Genomic DNA, 19,673 nt, shown 5'->3' on the forward strand with positions numbered 1-19,673 from the left:
GACCAAAATCCTTGCATATGAAACAATCCAAAATCCTTGCATATGAAACAATATCTGTTGAAAGATAAGTACCTTTTAGCATTCGTTGCCCAACCAGTAGTCTCCTAGTTGATGATGATCTTAGATTTTTGACCTCACTTGTTACCTTAGACTTTTCTTCTTCTCCAACTACCTTTTCTTTGACTTTGTTCTTCAGATTTGAAAACTCATTGGTAAACGCTAATCCTTCCTTATCCTTGTGACTCTTTTTCAAGGCTAAAAGTTGATCCAAAATACTATTGCTTTTACAAACCATGGCTTCATATCTCAATTTCTTCAATGGTGGTTCCATTCTCATTTTTCGAACCCTTCTTGATAACATATTTTGATTTCCTGTGGTCTACTTCCAATCTTCCATTTTCTGCTTGAATTTATCCTTTAGAAACTCCTTGGTATTTTAATTGTTACTCACCTGCTTTTCTAGATCTGCTACCTTTTCTTTTTATTCCTTCAATTTCCAACCGACTTCTTGTGTCTCGCTTTAAAATTTTGGATTCAACCCCTCTTTTTAGAAATACACACATTAGCTTCCTTGAGGTTTTCTTTCAGTTCCTCATTCTCTGATTTGGTACTCTTAATGTCGCTCATCATGATCTGATAAGTCTCATCTGAATAGCACTCTCCTTCTATCTGTTCAAAGTTTCAAATGCCCTAGATCTCTCTCAAGCTGTTAATCTCTATTTGCAAGGGACCAAACTCTGATACCAATTATTAAATAGGTCGAATAACTAAGAGGGAGGGCTGAATAAACTATTCGAAAAGACTTTCTTAAAACTTTATTGATCCGATAAAAGCATAAAACAATCAAGACTCTCATAAACTTGAAACAACGGGATTAATAAACACCATAACACTAGATATAACGTGGAAACCCAACATTGGAAGAACCATGGAGAAGCTGATTGTCATAAAAGTAAACACCAGTTAAGGTGATTTTTACAGAGGGCTTACCGCCAGTTTGCTCACTGCTGTTCTGCTAATTGCCAGTTGGGCTAACTACCCATATACAAAAAGATGCATCACAAAATGTCTTACAGAGAAGAAGTAAACTAACTAAATTGCATCTGAACATGCATGGAACAGTTGTAGCTAGTAGTACATTTACTGCCGTCAACAATAGCTCTAGTTACAGATCTTCTGCCAGTATACTTTAATCTGATCCGCTGCGACACTATATGTAAGGCTACTCCTTGATGCCACACCTATCCTTCACACTCCTATCTTCTGTTTACAATTTACATACAATACCACCAAGAATTCCACTTCACCATCTTCGGCTCTCTTTGCATTACCCATTCGAATACAAAATGATATTTTTTTTATATAGACATCCGATAATACATATGTTTGCTAAGCCACAAAATATGTCGGATACAATACAAAAGATATTACAATTATACTTAATATGCTACCAATGAAACTAAATATAGGTCATACATAAGATGTCTTTATATCACGTTACCATACGACCTAAATATAGGTCACACTTAAGCTACATACGTTTTATATCACAATTATCGAAAGATGAGTAAATTATGGAACTATCAGAGCTCCACCAAATCCATGACTTGATCATCAAAACTTTTGAATTAACTGATGGAAATCAGATAAAACCTATCCAGAATAAGATGTAACTGTTATACCAAAAACATTTCATGAACTGCACATTTATCCAAGTAGTAGAGATACATAAAGTAATTCTGAAACTCTGCAGCCAACAATTACATTCAAAACATCATGCATTTGTGATCACCGAAATATATAGATGTACCCAAAAACTATATGTTTCAATAATAGGAACAAGTACATCGGACTATACATTCGAAAAATACATAAACTGAATCTATTCAGCACATAGCTGAAACACTGATATCTAACCGACAACCAACAAACATCCAATTTATACTGCCAACAACCAACAGATACAAATATGGAACTACTATAAAGGTTTTGACTTCAATGACAACAATGCCAACATCTTCTCAATATGTTCAACAAAAGCAATGGGACTTCTTGCAAGGTCACACATCCAATTACTACAAATCAAGTGCAGTTAACCACAAAGTTTCTTTCAAGGCCAAGGTTACCTTGCTTGCAAATCCATTTGTAAAACCTTCAACAAGTGCTATGCCCTATGAACCATTCATTGGAAAGCCCCTTAAGCTCATCAAATGATGAATAGGAGATGCTATCCACAACTAGTAATATTGTGATATTGCTTGATAATTAGGACATATTTTCCATAACAAGTCAAACTGTGATATTTCTATTAGGATTCAACTATTTTGTTTATGAGTCAAACTGATGGACCCATGTTTCATGAGCAGTCTATCACAAGAACCCATCTCTCATGACAATGAACAAAATACTTGTTACAAATGTAAATGGCAGAATACTTGATTGATTAATCAGAGATCAAAATGATCTATATATACAAAGAGGAGAGTCGAATAGAATAGAAACATTCTATTCTAGACTACAAATAAATATTAGAAACATTCTAATATTTACAAAGATATAATAAGATACAATAGTGAGCATTAAAAAAGAAACAAAGATTATTTTAATACCCCCCCTTAATGCTCAATCTATTTACTACACCAATAGATCCCCTGAATTTAACAAACTTGTTAGGACCAAGGGGTTTTGTGAAAATATCTGCTGGTTGCTTTGAGGTAGGGACATAGAGTAACTAAATAGATCCATCTTCTACTAATTGTCGGATGTAATGGCAATGAAGCTCGATGTGCTTGGTTCGTTCATGAAACATTGGGTTCTTAGCAAGTTTGAGCACTCCTTGATTGTCTGAAAACAAAGAAGTCGGTCCTGCTTGAGGAATATGCATATCTGCAAGCATCTGACGAAGCGAAACTGATTCACAAGCTGCCTTGACAGCTCCTCTATATTCTACTTTTATAGAGGAGAGTGCATGTGCCTGTTTCTTCTTACCTGTCCAGGTAATTGCTGCAGATCTGATATTGAACACATAGACAGAAGTAGATTTCCTGTCATCAACTGAGTTGGCCAATCGGAATCGGTGAATCCAATGAGCTGAGGAGTAGTACTCATTGTGTAAAGAAGACCATAATCTGAAGTACCATGTACATAGCGTAACACATGTTTCGCGACAATCCAATGATTAGTCTTGGGGTTCGTCATGAACCGTGAGATGTAGTTGACTACAAAACTGAGATCAGGTCTAGTAGTAGTAAGGTAGATGAGACTACCTACTAGCTACCTGAAGAGTGTTTCATCTACAGGAGGAGAATCAGATTGTGCAGACAATTTCAGACCAGTCTCCATAGGAGTGGAGGCAGGTTTGCAATCTTGCATTTGAAACCCGTCAAGCAAATTTTTGGAGACAAAAAAATATTGTTATCAGTCTGCTAAACAATAATGAAGCAATCCGAGATTTGTCATATCAAAAGTTCTGCATAGATCCTGTTTGAGTTTTGAAATCAAATGTTTTCAACTCCCAGTAATATTCAAATCATCCACATAGACAACAAGAGAAAGAATATCATTACCAGAGTGTTTAATATATAGATTATTGTCTGACGGACTACGCTGAAATCCCTGAGCAACCAAGTGCTGATCAATCTTTATGTACCAAGCCCTAGGGGCCTATTTAAGACCATAGAGGGCCTTCTGGAGTCTACATACTTTTGGTTCCGAATCGGCAATCTTGAAACCTGGGGGCTATTTCATGTAGACTTCTTCCTGTAATTCACCATTGAGAAAAGCACTCTTCACATCCATCTGATGAACTTTTCAACCATACTGAGCTGCAATGGCAAGAAGAATGCGAATAGTGCTCATCTTGGTTATCGGAGCAAAGGTCTCCTCATAGTCAATGCCTTCGCACTGGGTGAATCCTCGACCAACAAGTCTGGCTTTGTATTTGTCCAAGGTACCATCTGCATGATACTTGACCTTATAGACCCATTTACAGCTAATGGGTTTCTTCCTAGGAGGGAGGTCTGAAAGAACCCAGGTGTGGTTCTTTTGAAGACTCTGAAGCTCAGTATCCATTGCCTGTTCCCATTCTGAAATTCCTTTGGCCTCTGCATATGTCTGGGGCTTAGGGATACTGTGGATGTTGGCCATAAGAGCAATATTAATTGTGTTGTGCTGAATGCTCTTATTTTTGGAGGTTCTACCCTCAATGAGTTCATTAGGACGAAGATCACTAATCATTTGAGCCCACCATTTTGGCCGAAGAGTCGAGGAGCCAATATCAGATGCTATCAGAATAGTTGGATGAGGAGCAGGAGCAGAAGTTGTATAATCTGGAAGTTGGTGAGGTGTTGTATTAGTAGCATCAGATGACTCATATAAAATAGGACCCAAGTCAAAGATTGCTGAAGATTGAATCTCAGAATGCAGCAGGGAGGCAGAGAGCAGGAATGGTTTGAGTTCCTCATCAAACACAACATCATGACTGAAGATTAAACGATCAATATTTACATCAATTAGTTTGTAGGCCTTGTGTGTGTGATTGTATCCTGTAAACATGAGTTTCTGGCTTTTGGAATCCAACTTAGTGCGTTTGGCATCAGGAATCCATACATATGCTAGAGAGCCAAAAACTTTCAAATGGTTGATCTTAGGTTTGTGACCAGACCAAACTTCTTTAGGAGTCTTATTGTTAACTGCAAGGGTGGGTGATCGATTAAGAAGATAGACAGCTGTGGATACTGCTTCTGCCCAATATTTTCTGGGAACATTTCTATGTTCTAGCATGGCCCTAGCCATTTCTGTGATGGTACGGTTTTGACGCTCTATAACACTTTGCTAAGGGGTGTGAGGTGTGGTGAACTGATGTCTAATGCCATGAGTAGTACAGAAGGTAGAGAAGGCAGAAGAACATAATTCCCCCCCATTATCTGTCCTAAGAGTATGGATGGAGGAACCTGACTCTTTTTCTACTAGAGCTTTAAACTACTGAAATACAGGAAAAGCATTTGATTTTTGCTTAAGAAAATATACCCACATTTTGCGACTGAAATCATCCACAAAGAGTAAGAAGTACCTGTTCCCAGTAACAAAAGGAGTATTCATAGGACCACATACATCAGCGTGGACCAGCTAGAGTACTTTAGATGCCCGCCATGATTCACCATCTTTAAATGGTGTCCTATGTTGCTTCCCTGCCTGGCAAGCTTTGCAAACGTGATGGTTTTGGGTCTGGCTATCAGTTAGGCCATGGACTAAATTATCCCGAGCAAGTTGTGCTAGATATTGAATGTTCAGGTGACCATATCATTGATGCCAGAGGTTGTTGAGAGTGGATGATTTGGCGATGAAGGCATGCTCAAGGGAATTGCTTGAATCTACAGGCCTATAAATACCATGATCCTCAAGACCAACAACAAGTGTAGTGCGAGAAGCACGATCAATAATCGAACACTTATTTCCACTAAAAACGACATCCAACTGAGAGGAGTGCTTTATAATCTAACTAATAGACAAAAGATTATGTTTCATGCCAGGAACATAACATACATTGAGGAACATCAGTCTTTTTCCTCTGGATTGAATCTGAACATTGCCGTTGCTGACAATATTGTATTCTTCGTCGCCTCCAAAGATTATTGAGTCAGAGTAGGGAGTGAATTCAACAAACCAATCACGCCTGTGAGTGAAATGTCAGGAGGCACCGAAATCTATGTACCAAGCAGAAGATTTCACATGATTTGCAGGTATGCTGGCCATAAAGGCATGATAGATAGATTCTTTCTACTCTGAGTGTTGGGCTGCATTGGCTTGCCTTTTAATTGACTCTGACTTCTGATGCTGTTGATACAGATGCTCATAATATGCGAATATCTCAAATGGCACAAACTTTGAGGTGATAAAATAAAAGATCCAGAAAAATTAGAGAAGTACACAAACGAGAGCTTGAAAAACCTAGAAATAATACGCTATCGAAATTCGGATCTGCTGGCTCAAAAATTGAAGGCACAAAAATCAAGGCACCCACAAAAATTTGATGAAGACCCATTTGAGATCTTGAAAAAACCCACCAAGAATCTGAAAGTAAAAAATTTTTTCGAGGTCAAAAAGTAGGGTTTTGGGCAAAACCCTAACCATTGGATTGGGGAGTCAAATTTGCAGAAAAAATGAATAAAAAATGCACAGCCGTCAAACAAGAACGATTGTAGTCGGAATCCAAGCTGTTTGAAAAATGCAGAGCCGTTTGGAAAAAAGGACAGAGCCGAGGTGGTTTGTAAAAAATTGCAGAGCCGTTTGAAAAACGACAAGCAAAAAAATGATTGAGTTGGAATCCGCGATTTTTCAAGGTTTTTTTTCGCGATTGCCAATAAAATGAATGCCAAGAAAAATGTGAAAGCAGAAAATCGTGAAGATTGAATGCAAAGTTGTGATTGGTAGCAAAGTCGAGTCTTGGGCAGTGAAAAAACGGGAGCAGGAAAACACGATTTTGCAAGAGAGGAAAACCCACGATTTTTCCAAGGAAAGACCAAAGATGTGCCGCAGATTTCAAAGTTGAGGCCGTGATTTTTAGAACCAGACGTAACAAAGGAAATAGTGATTTTCAAAGAGAAATTTTGAAAAAACAAAATAGATGATTTCAATAAAGAAATTAAAATTTTTTCAAAAAATTAATCTAGCTCTGATACCATGTTACAAATGTTAATGTCAGAATACTTGATTGATTAATCAGAGATCAAAATGATCTATATATACAAAGAGGAGAGTCGAATAGAATAGAAACATTCTATTCTAGACTACAACTAAATATTAGAAACATTTTAAGATTTACAGAGATATAATAAGATACAATAGTGAGCATTAAAAAAGAAACATAAGATGTGCCGTAGATTTCAAAGTCGAGGCCGTGATTTTTAGAACCAAACGTAACAAAGGAAATAGTGATTTTCAAAGAGAAATTTTGAAAAAACAAAATAGATGATTTCAATAAAGAAATTGTAATTTTTTCAAAAAATTACTCTAGCTCTGATACCATGTTACAAATGTTAATGTCAGAATACTTGATTGATTAATCAGAGATCAAAATGATCTATATATACAAAGAGGAGAGTCGAATAGAATAGAAACATTCTATTCTAGACTACAGCTAAATATTAGAAACATTTTAAGATTTACAGAGATATAACAAGATACAATAGTGAGCATTAAAAAAGAAACATAAAGATTATTTTAATTATACTTAGCACTCATTGCATTTAGGCGATGTTGACAAAGATGAAGCACTAGTACTTCTTGGGAGTTTGCCCATCCCAGTTCTACTCCATCTCAGGTATGCTTACTATGCAATTTCCTCCATAGTAAGCACGCTTTGCTTGCGACATGGGGGAAATGGACATTGTGGTCATAACCCTCAAAAGCTCACCCAAGTCCTACGAGCATTTTATCAAGACTCTCAACATCATTTTTACTGGTGTTGATCGGAAGTTCACATATCTCTGCACACTTTTGCTTCAGCAAGATCGGTGGAAACAATAGTTCGGTAGTGGTTCTAGCTCCAACTCCACAAAGCAAGCCTTTGTTGCTAAATCCTTTCAGAAGGATAAGGGCAAGTCTCATTCACAACAGTCTTCTCAGCAGAAGCCCTTTGCTCCAGCATCAGAAGGCTTCGAGAAAAAGAATAGTCAATGCAACTACTGCCACAAGTATGGTCACATGAACGTTGAATGTCAGAAACGTTCAGCTACCCATGCTAAGCAATCTGGTTTGCAGCCCAAAGTGAATAGTGCAGAGCACACTGAGTAGACAAACTCTGCCTTTTACGCCTTCATGGCTAAAAGACCTGCAGATCATGTGAAGTCGTCTACTTGGTACATTGATTTAGGTACCTCTCATCTTTTCACCCTTTGCAAAGACCGGTTCACTGACCACCAACCTTTTTTAGATTCAGTTATTTTTGGTGGAGGGGAAGAGTACACTGTTGTCAGCAAAGGCAACATTCATATTCAATCTGCTAGGGGGAATCTCATTTTCCTTGATGTGTACTATGTTCCATGGATGGAAGTCAATCCACTCTTAGTCAGTCAGATGTTGCGACACTCTCCACGGTTGGAAATTAGCGTCAATTCACATCAGTGCACTATCACTGATAGGGTTAATTTGTTTTTGCGGTTGGCCTTGAGAATGATGGTCTTTTCAGAGTTGCTAACTTTGGTGATTCTCAGGACCTAAATATGACTGCTCGACGGTCTTCTGTCAGCTCACTTTGGCATCAATGGTATGGGCACTTAAATGTGCATTATCTCTCTTAGAATGCTCGAGAAGAGCTTGTCCTCAGTTGGCCAGGGATTCAGAGTTAGCTTGAAGTTTGTGATGCATGTCAGGTTGGGAAGAAGCAACATCGCACATCTTTTCCTGTTGGCGATTCATGATGCACTTCTCAGGTACTTCAGCTTGTTCATGCCGATCTCTGTGGCCCTATGGCTACTCCTTTTGCTCTTGGGTCTAGGTATTTTTTGTTGTTTGATGATGATTTCAATAGAAAGATGTGGGTATTTTAAAAAAAAAGAAATCAAATGTGTTTACAAGATTTCAGAAGTTTAAACCTCTAGTTGAAAAAGAGTTAGGGAAATCTATTACTGCTCTTAGGATAAATAATAGGGGGAATTTTGTTCTACTGAATCCCCTAGTTTCTGTGATATTCATGGCATGAATCGCCAGTTAACCACACCCTACACACCACCACAAAATAGTGTAGTTGAACGTCGAAACAAAACAATCATTAAAATGGCTAGATCCATGCTTAAACACCAACATGTTTCGAAGAAGTTTTGGGCAGAAGTAGTTAACACGGTAGTCTATCTTTTGAAATGGTCACCTACTATAGTGATCAATGGTAAGACTTTAGAAGAGGCCTGGTCAAATCGCAAACCCAAAATCAGTCACCTGAAGGTTTTTGTCTCTCTTGCCTAGGCTTGGTTCCATGCTACGTCACACACCAAGTTGGATGCCAAGAGTCAGAAGTTCATGCTTGCTAGATATAATAGTCTTTACAAAGCCTACCGCTTGATAGACACTGAGAGATCTTGTCCCCTGTACAGTCGTGATGTAGTCTTTGATGAAGAACGAGGACCATCCATGCTTGTTTCTCTTATTCCTAATCAAGTAGATCAGTCTATGAAGGCTCATGATTTGGGAGTTTGTCTTCCATGGGGTCCACCTGATGGGAGGGCTCCAACAACTCCTGCAACTCCAGTTCCACCAGTGATTCCTATCTAGACACCTCTAGCTTCTCATGCAGGATCACCCCAATTTGTAGATGTAGTACCCGAGTTTGATCTAGATTCTTCTAATAAGGAACCTGATCATAGATCATTTCCTGATGCTAATGTTATTCCTCTCTAGCCTAACTGGTGGGATAAGACACTTGCTGATCTTTGAGATGATGAGCTCATCAATGAGAGAACTGCTCAGAAAAAGAGAAAAGCTACAGAGTCAGTTAATTTTGCTCTTATGACCAACATTCATAGTATGTTTGAACCTCAAACATAGTTAGAGGCTAAAGGAATTCCAGATTGGGAATGGGCCATGTAATTTGAACATCAAAGCTTGTTGAAGAATCACACACACTTGGGTCCTTTTTGATCTTTGACCAGGGAAGAAACCTATTGGCTGCAAATGGGTTTACAAAATAAAATACAAGTTAGATGGTACTTTGGGTAAGTACAAAGCTTTTTTAGTTGCAAATGGCTTTTCTCAGTGTCAGGGCTTTGATTAAGAGGAGACCTTTGCTCCTACACCAAAATGAGCACTATCAGATTACTCCTAGCCATGGCAGTGCTTTTTGGCTAGAAGGTCCATCAGATGGACATCAAGAGTGCTTTCTCTAATGGCAATCTACAAGAAGAGGTCTTCATGACGCAACCTCTTGGTTTCAAGGTTGCTAGTAAAGAGCATCAGGTTCTCAGGTTGGTTAAAGCTCTCTGTGGCTTAAAGTAGGCCCCTAGGGCATGGTACCTAAAAATTGATAAGTACCTTAGTGATCAAGGGTTCGACATGAGTTCTTTAGACTCCAATTTGTACATTAAGACTACTGACAATGACATCATCCTTTTGGTCATTTATGTGGATGATCTTATCATCACTGTTTGTTTGGCATCTTTGATTCAGGGAATCAATTAGAGTTTATGTCAATCTTTTGATTTGACTTATCTCGAGCTCTTGCATTATTGCCTAGGTGTTGAGGTTTTGTAACATCTTCTGGTATATTCATTTCTCAGTCCAAATATGTCAGGGTTTTGTTAGACAAATTTCGTATGCAGGATTGCAAGCCTGCATCCACACCCATGGAGAAAGGTCTGAAGTTATCAGCCAACTCTAATTCTCCCCCAGTTGATGACTCTACATATAGGCAACTAATAGGCAACCTCATCAACCTTTTGCTACTGGACCTGATATTAGCTTTGCAATCACCTACATCTCATGTTTTATGACAGCTCTTAAGGCTGATCATTGGATGGCAACAAAGAGTGTGCTTTGTTATGTGAAGGTCACTATAGATTATGGACTTCTTGACTTTCGAAGTTCTCTTGATGATAAAAAGTCAACTTGTGGATATGTGTTCACTTTTAGATTTGGTGCCGTCACATGGACCAGTAAGAAGCAACAAGCGATTCCTCCGCAAAGGCTGAATACAGAGGGATAGTTAAGGCAGGTTGTGAAGCTGTTTGGCTTCGTCGAATGCTTGGGGATATGCATATGTCACTAGCAAGACCAACCACTTTATTTGTTGATAATGAAGGTGTTATCAAATTAGCATGGAATCCAGTCTTCCATGAATGAACCAAGCATGTGGATGTTCACTTTCACTACATACGATAGCTGGTTGAAGACGAGACAATAGACTTGTAGTATGTTACTGCTGCGGATCAGACTGTACACATTGTCATCGAGCCTCTTGGTCCTGATAAGTTTGTCAAATTTAGAGGAAAACTTGGTGTCGTGGATAGATAAACCATTAAGGTAGGGTATTACGATAATAGATAGCTTCTATTATTATCTATTTTTATTTAATGGTTATTTATTTTTAATCTTTTATAAATATTAGAACATATCTAATATTTAGTTAGTTGTTAGTTAACTGTTAGTTAGAATAGAATGTTTCTATTCTTTACGATCATTTCCTAAGGAAACATTGTTTTATTCATTTGTATATATTGATCACTATTAATAACAAGCAAGTATTTTATCAATTACTTCGTAAAATGCTCCCACTATGAAGATACCACTTGACCACTTGATTTCTTTGCCACCCCTCAATCCTTGTAAGTTCTGAACTGCCAACTCTATTGCGAAAACTTAACTAACCTAACAACTACAAGCAAAAAGAGGGGGTCCCCTTTTGCAGTGGAGCAATGGTGTGAAAACTTCACAACACATTTACACTCTATGAATTCATTGCCTCCCTCACCCAGAAGTATGTGACCATATAGGATAACAATTTTCACCATAGTAGCATTGCCATTACATGGCATAGATGCGGCATGGCAGAAGGGTAAATAAAATTGAACTACCCTGGTTAAAAACAGGAAAAATTTGAGAAAAACCTTGGTTAACTATAAAATGAATATAATAGTTGTAATTTTTAATTTTTTAATTTCATGTAAAATTGAGTGCATAGAAATTAGAAATAAACATAGTCTAATAAAAAAAGCTAAAGATATGGAAAAAACTCTGTATTTTTGAAATCTGTCATTTTATTTTAACCTAAGATGAGTTTTGTAAAAATTACATGGTTCGCCATATAATGTAGGCAAATGCTACCTTCATTGAACATAGCCTTCTATTTTAGGCAAACCCAATGTTTTATATTGAATACACACATTAGAATATAGTTAAAAGAAAAATGTGCCTTTAAAAATTTAATTCTAAAATTATTTTGTCCCAAATTAAAGTTAGCTATGACCTCAAACTACAAATTTCCAACCTTCCCCAGCTTTTCTTTCTTTCTGTCACTGTAAAAATGAGCCAAAAAAGGAAAAACACATGTAAAACTTTAAAAACCAGTTTTTGTAAAACTCAGGGAAGCAAGGCAAATGAGGCAGGTGGTGATTACTTGGTTTAAATGTGAGTCTGCTAGTATCGTTGGCACCTTCAATAGATAATCATAACTTCAATTGTTTCAACTCTAAAACGTGTGTTATATCACTCTAGTAACCATGTTTTACCACAAATATGCCCATTGGTTACAGCACATACATCTGAAAGGCTGAAACTAGTGTGTTGTCTTTGTTATTTTATTCTGAATTCATCTCTATAACACTGGGCTTTAGTTCCAGTGGTACATTATTACATATTTAAAAGTACATAATTTAGCTCTTTGAGAGCTCTTTCAATATGCATTCTACAAGTTTTTGCTATTCTGTAGCTCTTATCATAAGCTTATCACTGTATTTTTCATTTTGCAGGGAGAATGTGGTGTCATTGTAGAATGGTCTATTTGCCAATGTCATATTTGTATGGGCGTAGATTTGTGGGACCTATAACGGAAACTGTTATCTCTTTGAGGAATGAGCTTTTTACAAAACCTTACAAGAAAATAGACTGGAATATAGCACGTAATATGTGCGCAAAGGTTATTACCTTTCTCTTGCTTTAATATCAATTCCTTTTGTTTCTGCAATATAAATGCTTTAAATTTAGTTGTAGTTTGCTAGATTTTAGCTTATTTCTTGTATGACACACAAGATCATTGGACTGCTTGTAGGAAAATCTCAGTAGACTTCACTTGAAAGAAGAAAAACATATTACTCTTCTACACTTAATCACAAGAAATTTTCAACAGAACTGGAGGTTACACATTATTGTGAAGGCAGGGTGTGTTTGGCATTTTCGTTCCTCATTTAGGTTGAAATTGAAGTGAATAGCAAAAGAAATATTGAATCTCAGACATGTTAAACATGTGATGGATGGATCCTAGTCTTATCTATAAAATTATTGCTGATCTATTAAATGGTGTCATCTGAAGGATTTACTGTTAACCATGCTTGTAAGCACATTGACACCATTAGCTAATATATTTTCAAACACATGACGAAGAGGCATATGTAATGCTTTACAGCATAAAGTTGCTAGCGACTTTTTTGAAATTCAGTGACCATTGAATTCAGTAAATTGTGCAATTATTGTAATACATCTGTGAGAGCCACTTGAAGTACTCAAAATTATGCAATTACCTGCAGAACATTTAGTAGTGCTTATGAACTTTGATATTCTGATATTCCCCATTTTTGCTCGTGTTCATGTCTGTCTCCAATTGCGTGTTTCAGTAGCTTTATCTTTTAACTGTGTTTTAAATTTGAATTGTTCTTTAAGTTGAATGCTTTGCCTGAGTTTTACAGTTATAAATTTTAATTTCTTTTTTATGTTTGTTTCATTAATGCCAGATTATTTGCTATCTATATTCAATCATTCACCTTTCCGCCTTTTCCCTCTCAAGGATAGCCTTTTAGAAAGCGAGGAGTTTTGTTGTAATCAGATGAGCTTTCTGTAGTGAGTCATGATTTATGCCAGAATCTTGTTATATCTCATCTAGACACCATACTTGTGTCCTTGTGCCTAGTGGTTATTGACATTGTGAATGTTTTGGTTGTCAACTTTTCTGGCTCAATGAAATAAGTTTTCATTCCATCAAATAGGGCAAAGCCAAAAGCTTTTCTTATTTAGGAAATTCAAAGATGTTCTAATGTAATCAAATGGTAAGTAGGGCTATTGAAGTGCACATAGACAAAAGTACAATTTTTGGTGATTTCAAAATTGAAAAAGTTTAGTAGTGAGGAGCAGACTAACGAGAGAGGTTGCCACTCTAAAAAATCAAATAATTGTATTAACCAAATACACAAATATATAGAGCTTACAAATTTTTTTAACAAACAAGCATTGTTGTCTAAATTTAGACAACAAAAAAAGTGATTAAGACAACTCAAAAAAAGTACCTGACTAACCATTAACTAAGATTCTAAAATGATGAGCTAAAAATAGCAAGAACCTAGAATACTAAAAATAGTCTAATACCCTCCCTTAATGCTCATTCAATGAACTACACCAAATGTCCTCCTAAACTTGACAAACGTTTCCAGTTTGAGAGACTTGGTGAAAATATCTGCAGTTCTGTCATCAAGGCTCAAAACAGGAGGAGACTGACATGGACCTTTTACTTCATCAAGCACCTCATCTTGATTGAATATGAGACAATCGGTAGCAACATAAATCAGACGATAAGACTTTTTGTGTCATTGTAGCCCGTGAACATCAATTTCCGAGTCTTGGAATCTAGTATGGTGTGTTTGGCATTTGGAATCCAAACATAAGCTGTAGAGCCAATTACCTTCAGACGAGAGATTTGGGCTTCTATCTGGACCAAGCTTCTTGTGGAGTCACCTTCTTAACTTGTGTGAGAGGCCGATTTAGAAGATAAATTATTGTAAAAATTGCCTCTACCCTAAACTTCTTTGGAACATCTCAATGCTCCAACATTGATTGAGCCATCTCAGTAATTGTATGTTTCTTGTGCTTAACAACACCATTCTGTTGTGGGGTGTAAGGCGTGGTAAGCTTATAGCCTTATGCTTAATCCCGTGTGATGCACAAAAGTTGGAGAAATCAGATGAACCAAATTCTCCACCATTGTCGAACTGAAGAGTCACAATCTGACAAGCCGAACCTTGTTCCACTAAGGCCTTGAACTTTTGCCTCATGGTAAACACCTTTGATTTATGTTGAAGGAATCACACCCACATTTTTCTGCGGAAATCATTAACAAATAGGAGAAAATACCTGTAGCTAGTGAGTGGTAGATTTTTTAATGAGTTTGATGCCCATAAAATACCAATTGCAAGACCTTGGATGTCAACCAAGCATCACTATCTGAAAACTGAGTCTCATGCTGTTTCGCAACCTGACATGCTTTGTAAACTTCACAATTCTATGTCTGAATCTCTTTGAAATCAAACAACTAGGCTATCACTAGCTTACTGAGAGTGTATCTTCAAATGCCAGAGATTACTGATGGAAGTGCTTCTAGTGGCCATGGCCTGCTCCTGAAAATCACTTGTATCAATGCGTATATAAAGAATTATTCTCAAAACCAACTACAATTGTAGTGTGAGACTCCTTGTCAACAATTTTGCAATCTAAAGACGACATCCAACTAGGGAGATATAGCATAATTTGACTGACTGGCAGTAGGTTGAGCTTCATACGTTGGACAATGTATATTGAGAAAGATCAAATCCCTCCCACAAAGTGAAATTTGAACATTGCCTTTGCCAACAACTATATACTCCTCACCTCAAAAACCAACTGAATCAGAGAAAGACATGAACTTTGTGAACCAATTTTGATGATGTGTGAAATGTGAGAGGCACTAGAGTCAATGTACTAGATAGATGATGTCCCATCATTTGGACATTTGACCATGATTGCATAGGAGGAAGACTCGTGACATAATGAATAACAACTTGGGCCTTTTGATGAGTCCCTCCTTGTGAAGATTGCTCAGCTGCAACCTTTTCTTTTAGTCTATATTCACATGGCCTAACTTGGACACTCTTTTTGGGAGATATTTAAGGTTTACCTGATGCTTTCAGTTAGGAGGACTAAGGTTTACCTTTGTTCTTCTTTGAGGCTTTAGCTTTGAAGATCACCTGTTTAGAAGAGGAAGATCGAGCGTTGCTTCCAAACTATTGGTTTCTTCAATCTTGCTAGAGAAGCTTGCTGCAGAGATCAAAAAACTTCAGATCAACACTAGTAGATTGATATTGAGCGTCTCAATGAAACACTTGTAGGATTGGGGTAGACTTTACAATGTGCCATATTTTCTTCCTCCATATTGTGGCCAGTAGCCTCAAGCTGGTCACAAATGCATTTGATCTCTTCCTAAGATGTGCTTGTAGAGACATCTCATCCATTATGATAGAAAACAAAATATTTTTCAGAAAGAAATCGCGACTCTTGTTGAACGTCTCTTGAAGATCCTTCAAGACATCCCAGATCTCTTTAGCTGTCTTGTTGGAAGGCACCTAACGGAGCTGAGCATCTTTATCTGTAAGTTTTATCAGTGTGACGACTTCCCAATTATGCTCCTCAAATTTGCTCTGATTGGACCCAATTTTAGTAGGACCTGTTTCTTTACCAAGAGCAATTTTTTCAAGATACCGATATTCGGATATTGTCATCATGCACTGCTTCCAGGTGTTGTATTTGCAGGCATTAAATCATTGGTTTCCCTCCAATATAATGTTGGTCAAAGATATAATCATGAATTCTGAGGTTGCTAGTAAACTCTGTGAAGGCACAAAAATGAGGCAGACATTGCACAACTTCCAAGACTGAACGTGCTGGGAAAGTAAAAAACAAACAAACTATAATGAGCATGAAAAAGGAAAATTGTTTTACAAAAAGATCAGAAAACCCTGAATGGGTTTTAAGGGTGGAAAACCCGTTTCCATAGGAAGCTCAAAGAAAAGCTGAGAAAATATTCTTGTGCCCACAAATTTTAGAGAACCTTTGTCGGGTTTAATTAGATGTATAAAAAAAAAAAAAAACTAATGAGAATTGCAGGCGTATAAAGCTGAAAGTCACAAAAAAAGTGCTAAATTCGCGTGAGCAAAGGTAGCAGAAACTGTGTCATAGAAAATGTGGCATATGCAGTCAGAAATTGTGGACCTTTGGATAGCGAAAACAATAAAAACTGGTGATTTTCTTTAATGCAATTTACTTGTTTTAATATAATGCGGAAGGTAGAAATTCTAAGATGTGAAAAAATCATGTTGACTGTGATGGAGCCCTAATTTTATAAAATTAGGGCCTCCATTTATGGAACCTCTCCATCCATATTCAAACAAATCACTCTAGTATTGTTTCCTCCTCTTTCTGAATAACCCCACTCTAACCAATCTGTCTCTCAACCATATTTCAATAATTCTGGTTTTGGAACCCAAAAATATGAACTCATTGTTTACTGCAATAGATCTAATTTCTAACTAATGAAGGATGTTTGTTGTACCGGATTTTAGATCTATCTCTTGAAGGCTACAATAAACTTTCCCCTATCAAAGGACGAGACACTTGACACTCTTGTTAGGATCGAGCAGCTTCAAGCTTCTGTAAAAGTAAAGAATCTTGACTCTAGTTCCTTAAGCAATAAAGCAGGCCACACTGCTACTCAGAAACAGAGCTTGTACTGCCTCTTTCATGTCAACAACCTATTTGCACTTTATTTCATGTGTTCCTGCTGTCCAAACCTTAACAGACTTGTCCAGTGATATTTTGTCTCTAGGTGATGGTTCAGATAGACACGTGACTGACTTAGTATATTCTGGAGGCTCCTGAATTGATTGTAGCAGCCCTTTTTTTCCATCCCACAGCTTCAACGTGCCATTAGAATGGCCACTAATTATTTGACCTCCACAATTAACAAGAGACTGGATTTCTCCATTCAAGCTGGAATCTGATAGAGCTGATTCTGCAAAACTGAAAAGCTTGGAAATATTCCCAAATGAGAACTCACCAGAGCTCTTAGAATATCAGCAGTTGCCATGGATGATTTCTTCAATTGCCTCAAAGGGGTTCTTTCTTCCAAGATCCTATCTGTTTTGCATGACCATAGAAAAGTGCTGAAGCTTTCTCAAGCCATGGACACCTCTGATGTCATGAAGAACACCACATCCATCAACTTCTATCATCTTTAATATTGGTTGCAGAGTTTCCCACTCCCTTAAAATCGCTATTATCTATGAAAGTCCAAAGGAAGGGGGAGTTTCTAATTGCACAAGTTTCATTATAGCATGGTTGCACATTTGGCACACAAGAACTGCCGCAATGGAAAACATCAATGACAACGATGTTACAACACTTCATTATTTCGTGGTCTAAGGATGAGACGTCCTTTTCCCCGGGAATTGGTAGGCGATACAGTAGAGATAGCCTATGCAAAGGCAACAGCCGAATAATTATAAGGACAACCATTTTCGGTGACTCTGAAAAATGTGGAAGCAGCAATCACTTAGTGTCAAACTATCAGAGAGATGATCTTCCATGTTTCAACCAGACTCTGCAAAACAATGCAACATAGAAGTACAATAACCAGATTGGAAACTACAGTGTTCTAGACAAATTTATAAACACTACAGCTGGTGGCCATGCTTCAAGTTTGTGGGAAAGGAAAATTTGGTGGTCAAGTGCGATGGAAGAAGGATATAAACCCATTTGCAGTTCCATACATATCCTCCGAACCATCCATGATGCTCCTAAAATTGGCTATGCCAATACTATTGTCGGCAGCGGGAATGAATCAATTGCTCAATCCTAAACGCATTCACCAACTCTTGTCCTCCGCTAGAACAACTTTCTACTTTTATTCTTCTCCACGGATGTTCCTGCACCTGCAACTAACCACATGATATTGTTAGATGTAGTTTACAAATAGTAAAAACTACTTCTCAAGCGATCCTGCTAGAATTGGATATTGAAAATTCCGCAATTATGCATATTTGCGATACTCTTTTCTATGGCTTTTTCCTATCAATTTGATACTAGCAGGAGAGTTTATTCATTTGTACATATTTTATCGGGTTGTATTGATTATAGACATTCCCGATGACTTCTCTTCCCAGTTACGGCAGATCTGGTATGGTCTTTTTGATTCCTGAAATATTTGAATATTCATGCTCTCATCACTTGTATTCAGCGAAAACAGGGACGGCATATGCATATTCCATTTTCATATAATAAGGTAGACGCATAACTCTGATTCTTACAGACACTTCATGTGTGGCACATCTTTAATCATTCAGTTAATCATACTGGTGTTATTACAAATCAATGGGCACCTGTGAAGTTACTACGTATCATATGTGGTTGAAAATTGCCGACCTTCCAATCCTGAATATAGGTAGGTCGGATCCTTCTCTGTTATTGCTGTGTGCCATTCTGGCATCTGAGAAGGATATAAAGCAAATACTTGCCAATATCTTCTATTAATTATTCATTTCGGCTTGAATAAAATGCATCTGACATCATCTTTGAAACCAATAATATACTTGTTTTCTACACTGCAGAACAATACATATATACCCTTGCTAATCATGTAAAATCCAGTTTAATATGCAGTTTCCTTATTTACTCTAGTTTTGGGCAAAAATGATCCAGTAATTACCGTGAATATATCATTCAGGACTCATCTAGAATGGCCATCATGGACAAGTTTGTTGCATGTGGATAACAGTATAATGATTGGTGCTGCATTTGTGATTTATAGCAACTTCTAACCATATATATATATATTTCATGCAACTGCCATATATATATATTTATTCTTCAATTATATTTTGTTTGTATTTTAAGAAACTCTTTTGCCATCAGTGACAATACTCTATCACGAAATAACATGTCCCAGATTATCCCTTGCACAGATGTACTCAAACTCTTCTCAATACGATTTAAAGATCTGAGCATGCTCGTTCTTAATTACACAAATAAGTACTTCCTCTCTCATGGCCTTTGTTGTTCTGCAACATACTGTTTGAATATAAGTAATGGACGAGATCTGGAACAAACCAGAACAGGTCATAAACATTTATAAATGAACTAGAATATTGACAAGAAATTGTATTTATCATAACCAT

General features: G+C 37.2%; 1 protein-coding gene across 2 annotated transcripts in view; it reads left to right on the top strand.

Annotated features, from left to right (window-relative positions):
* Positions 1-19,673, top strand: part of CAS1 (cycloartenol synthase 1) — a 235,375-nt gene that overhangs the window by 41,588 nt on the left and 174,114 nt on the right. For both annotated transcript variants that reach the window (XM_089831311.1, XM_089831312.1), the window contains exon 7: positions 12,456-12,622. In XM_089831311.1, coding sequence (XP_089687437.1) covers positions 12,456-12,622 — 167 coding nt within the window. The remainder of the gene's footprint in view (positions 1-12,455; positions 12,623-19,673) is intronic.

Source organism: Cupressus sempervirens, chromosome 5 (assembly GCF_028749045.1).
Source record: "Cupressus sempervirens isolate cs-2001-9-10 chromosome 5, ASM2874904v1, whole genome shotgun sequence".
Lineage (NCBI taxonomy): Eukaryota > Viridiplantae > Streptophyta > Pinopsida > Cupressales > Cupressaceae > Cupressus > Cupressus sempervirens.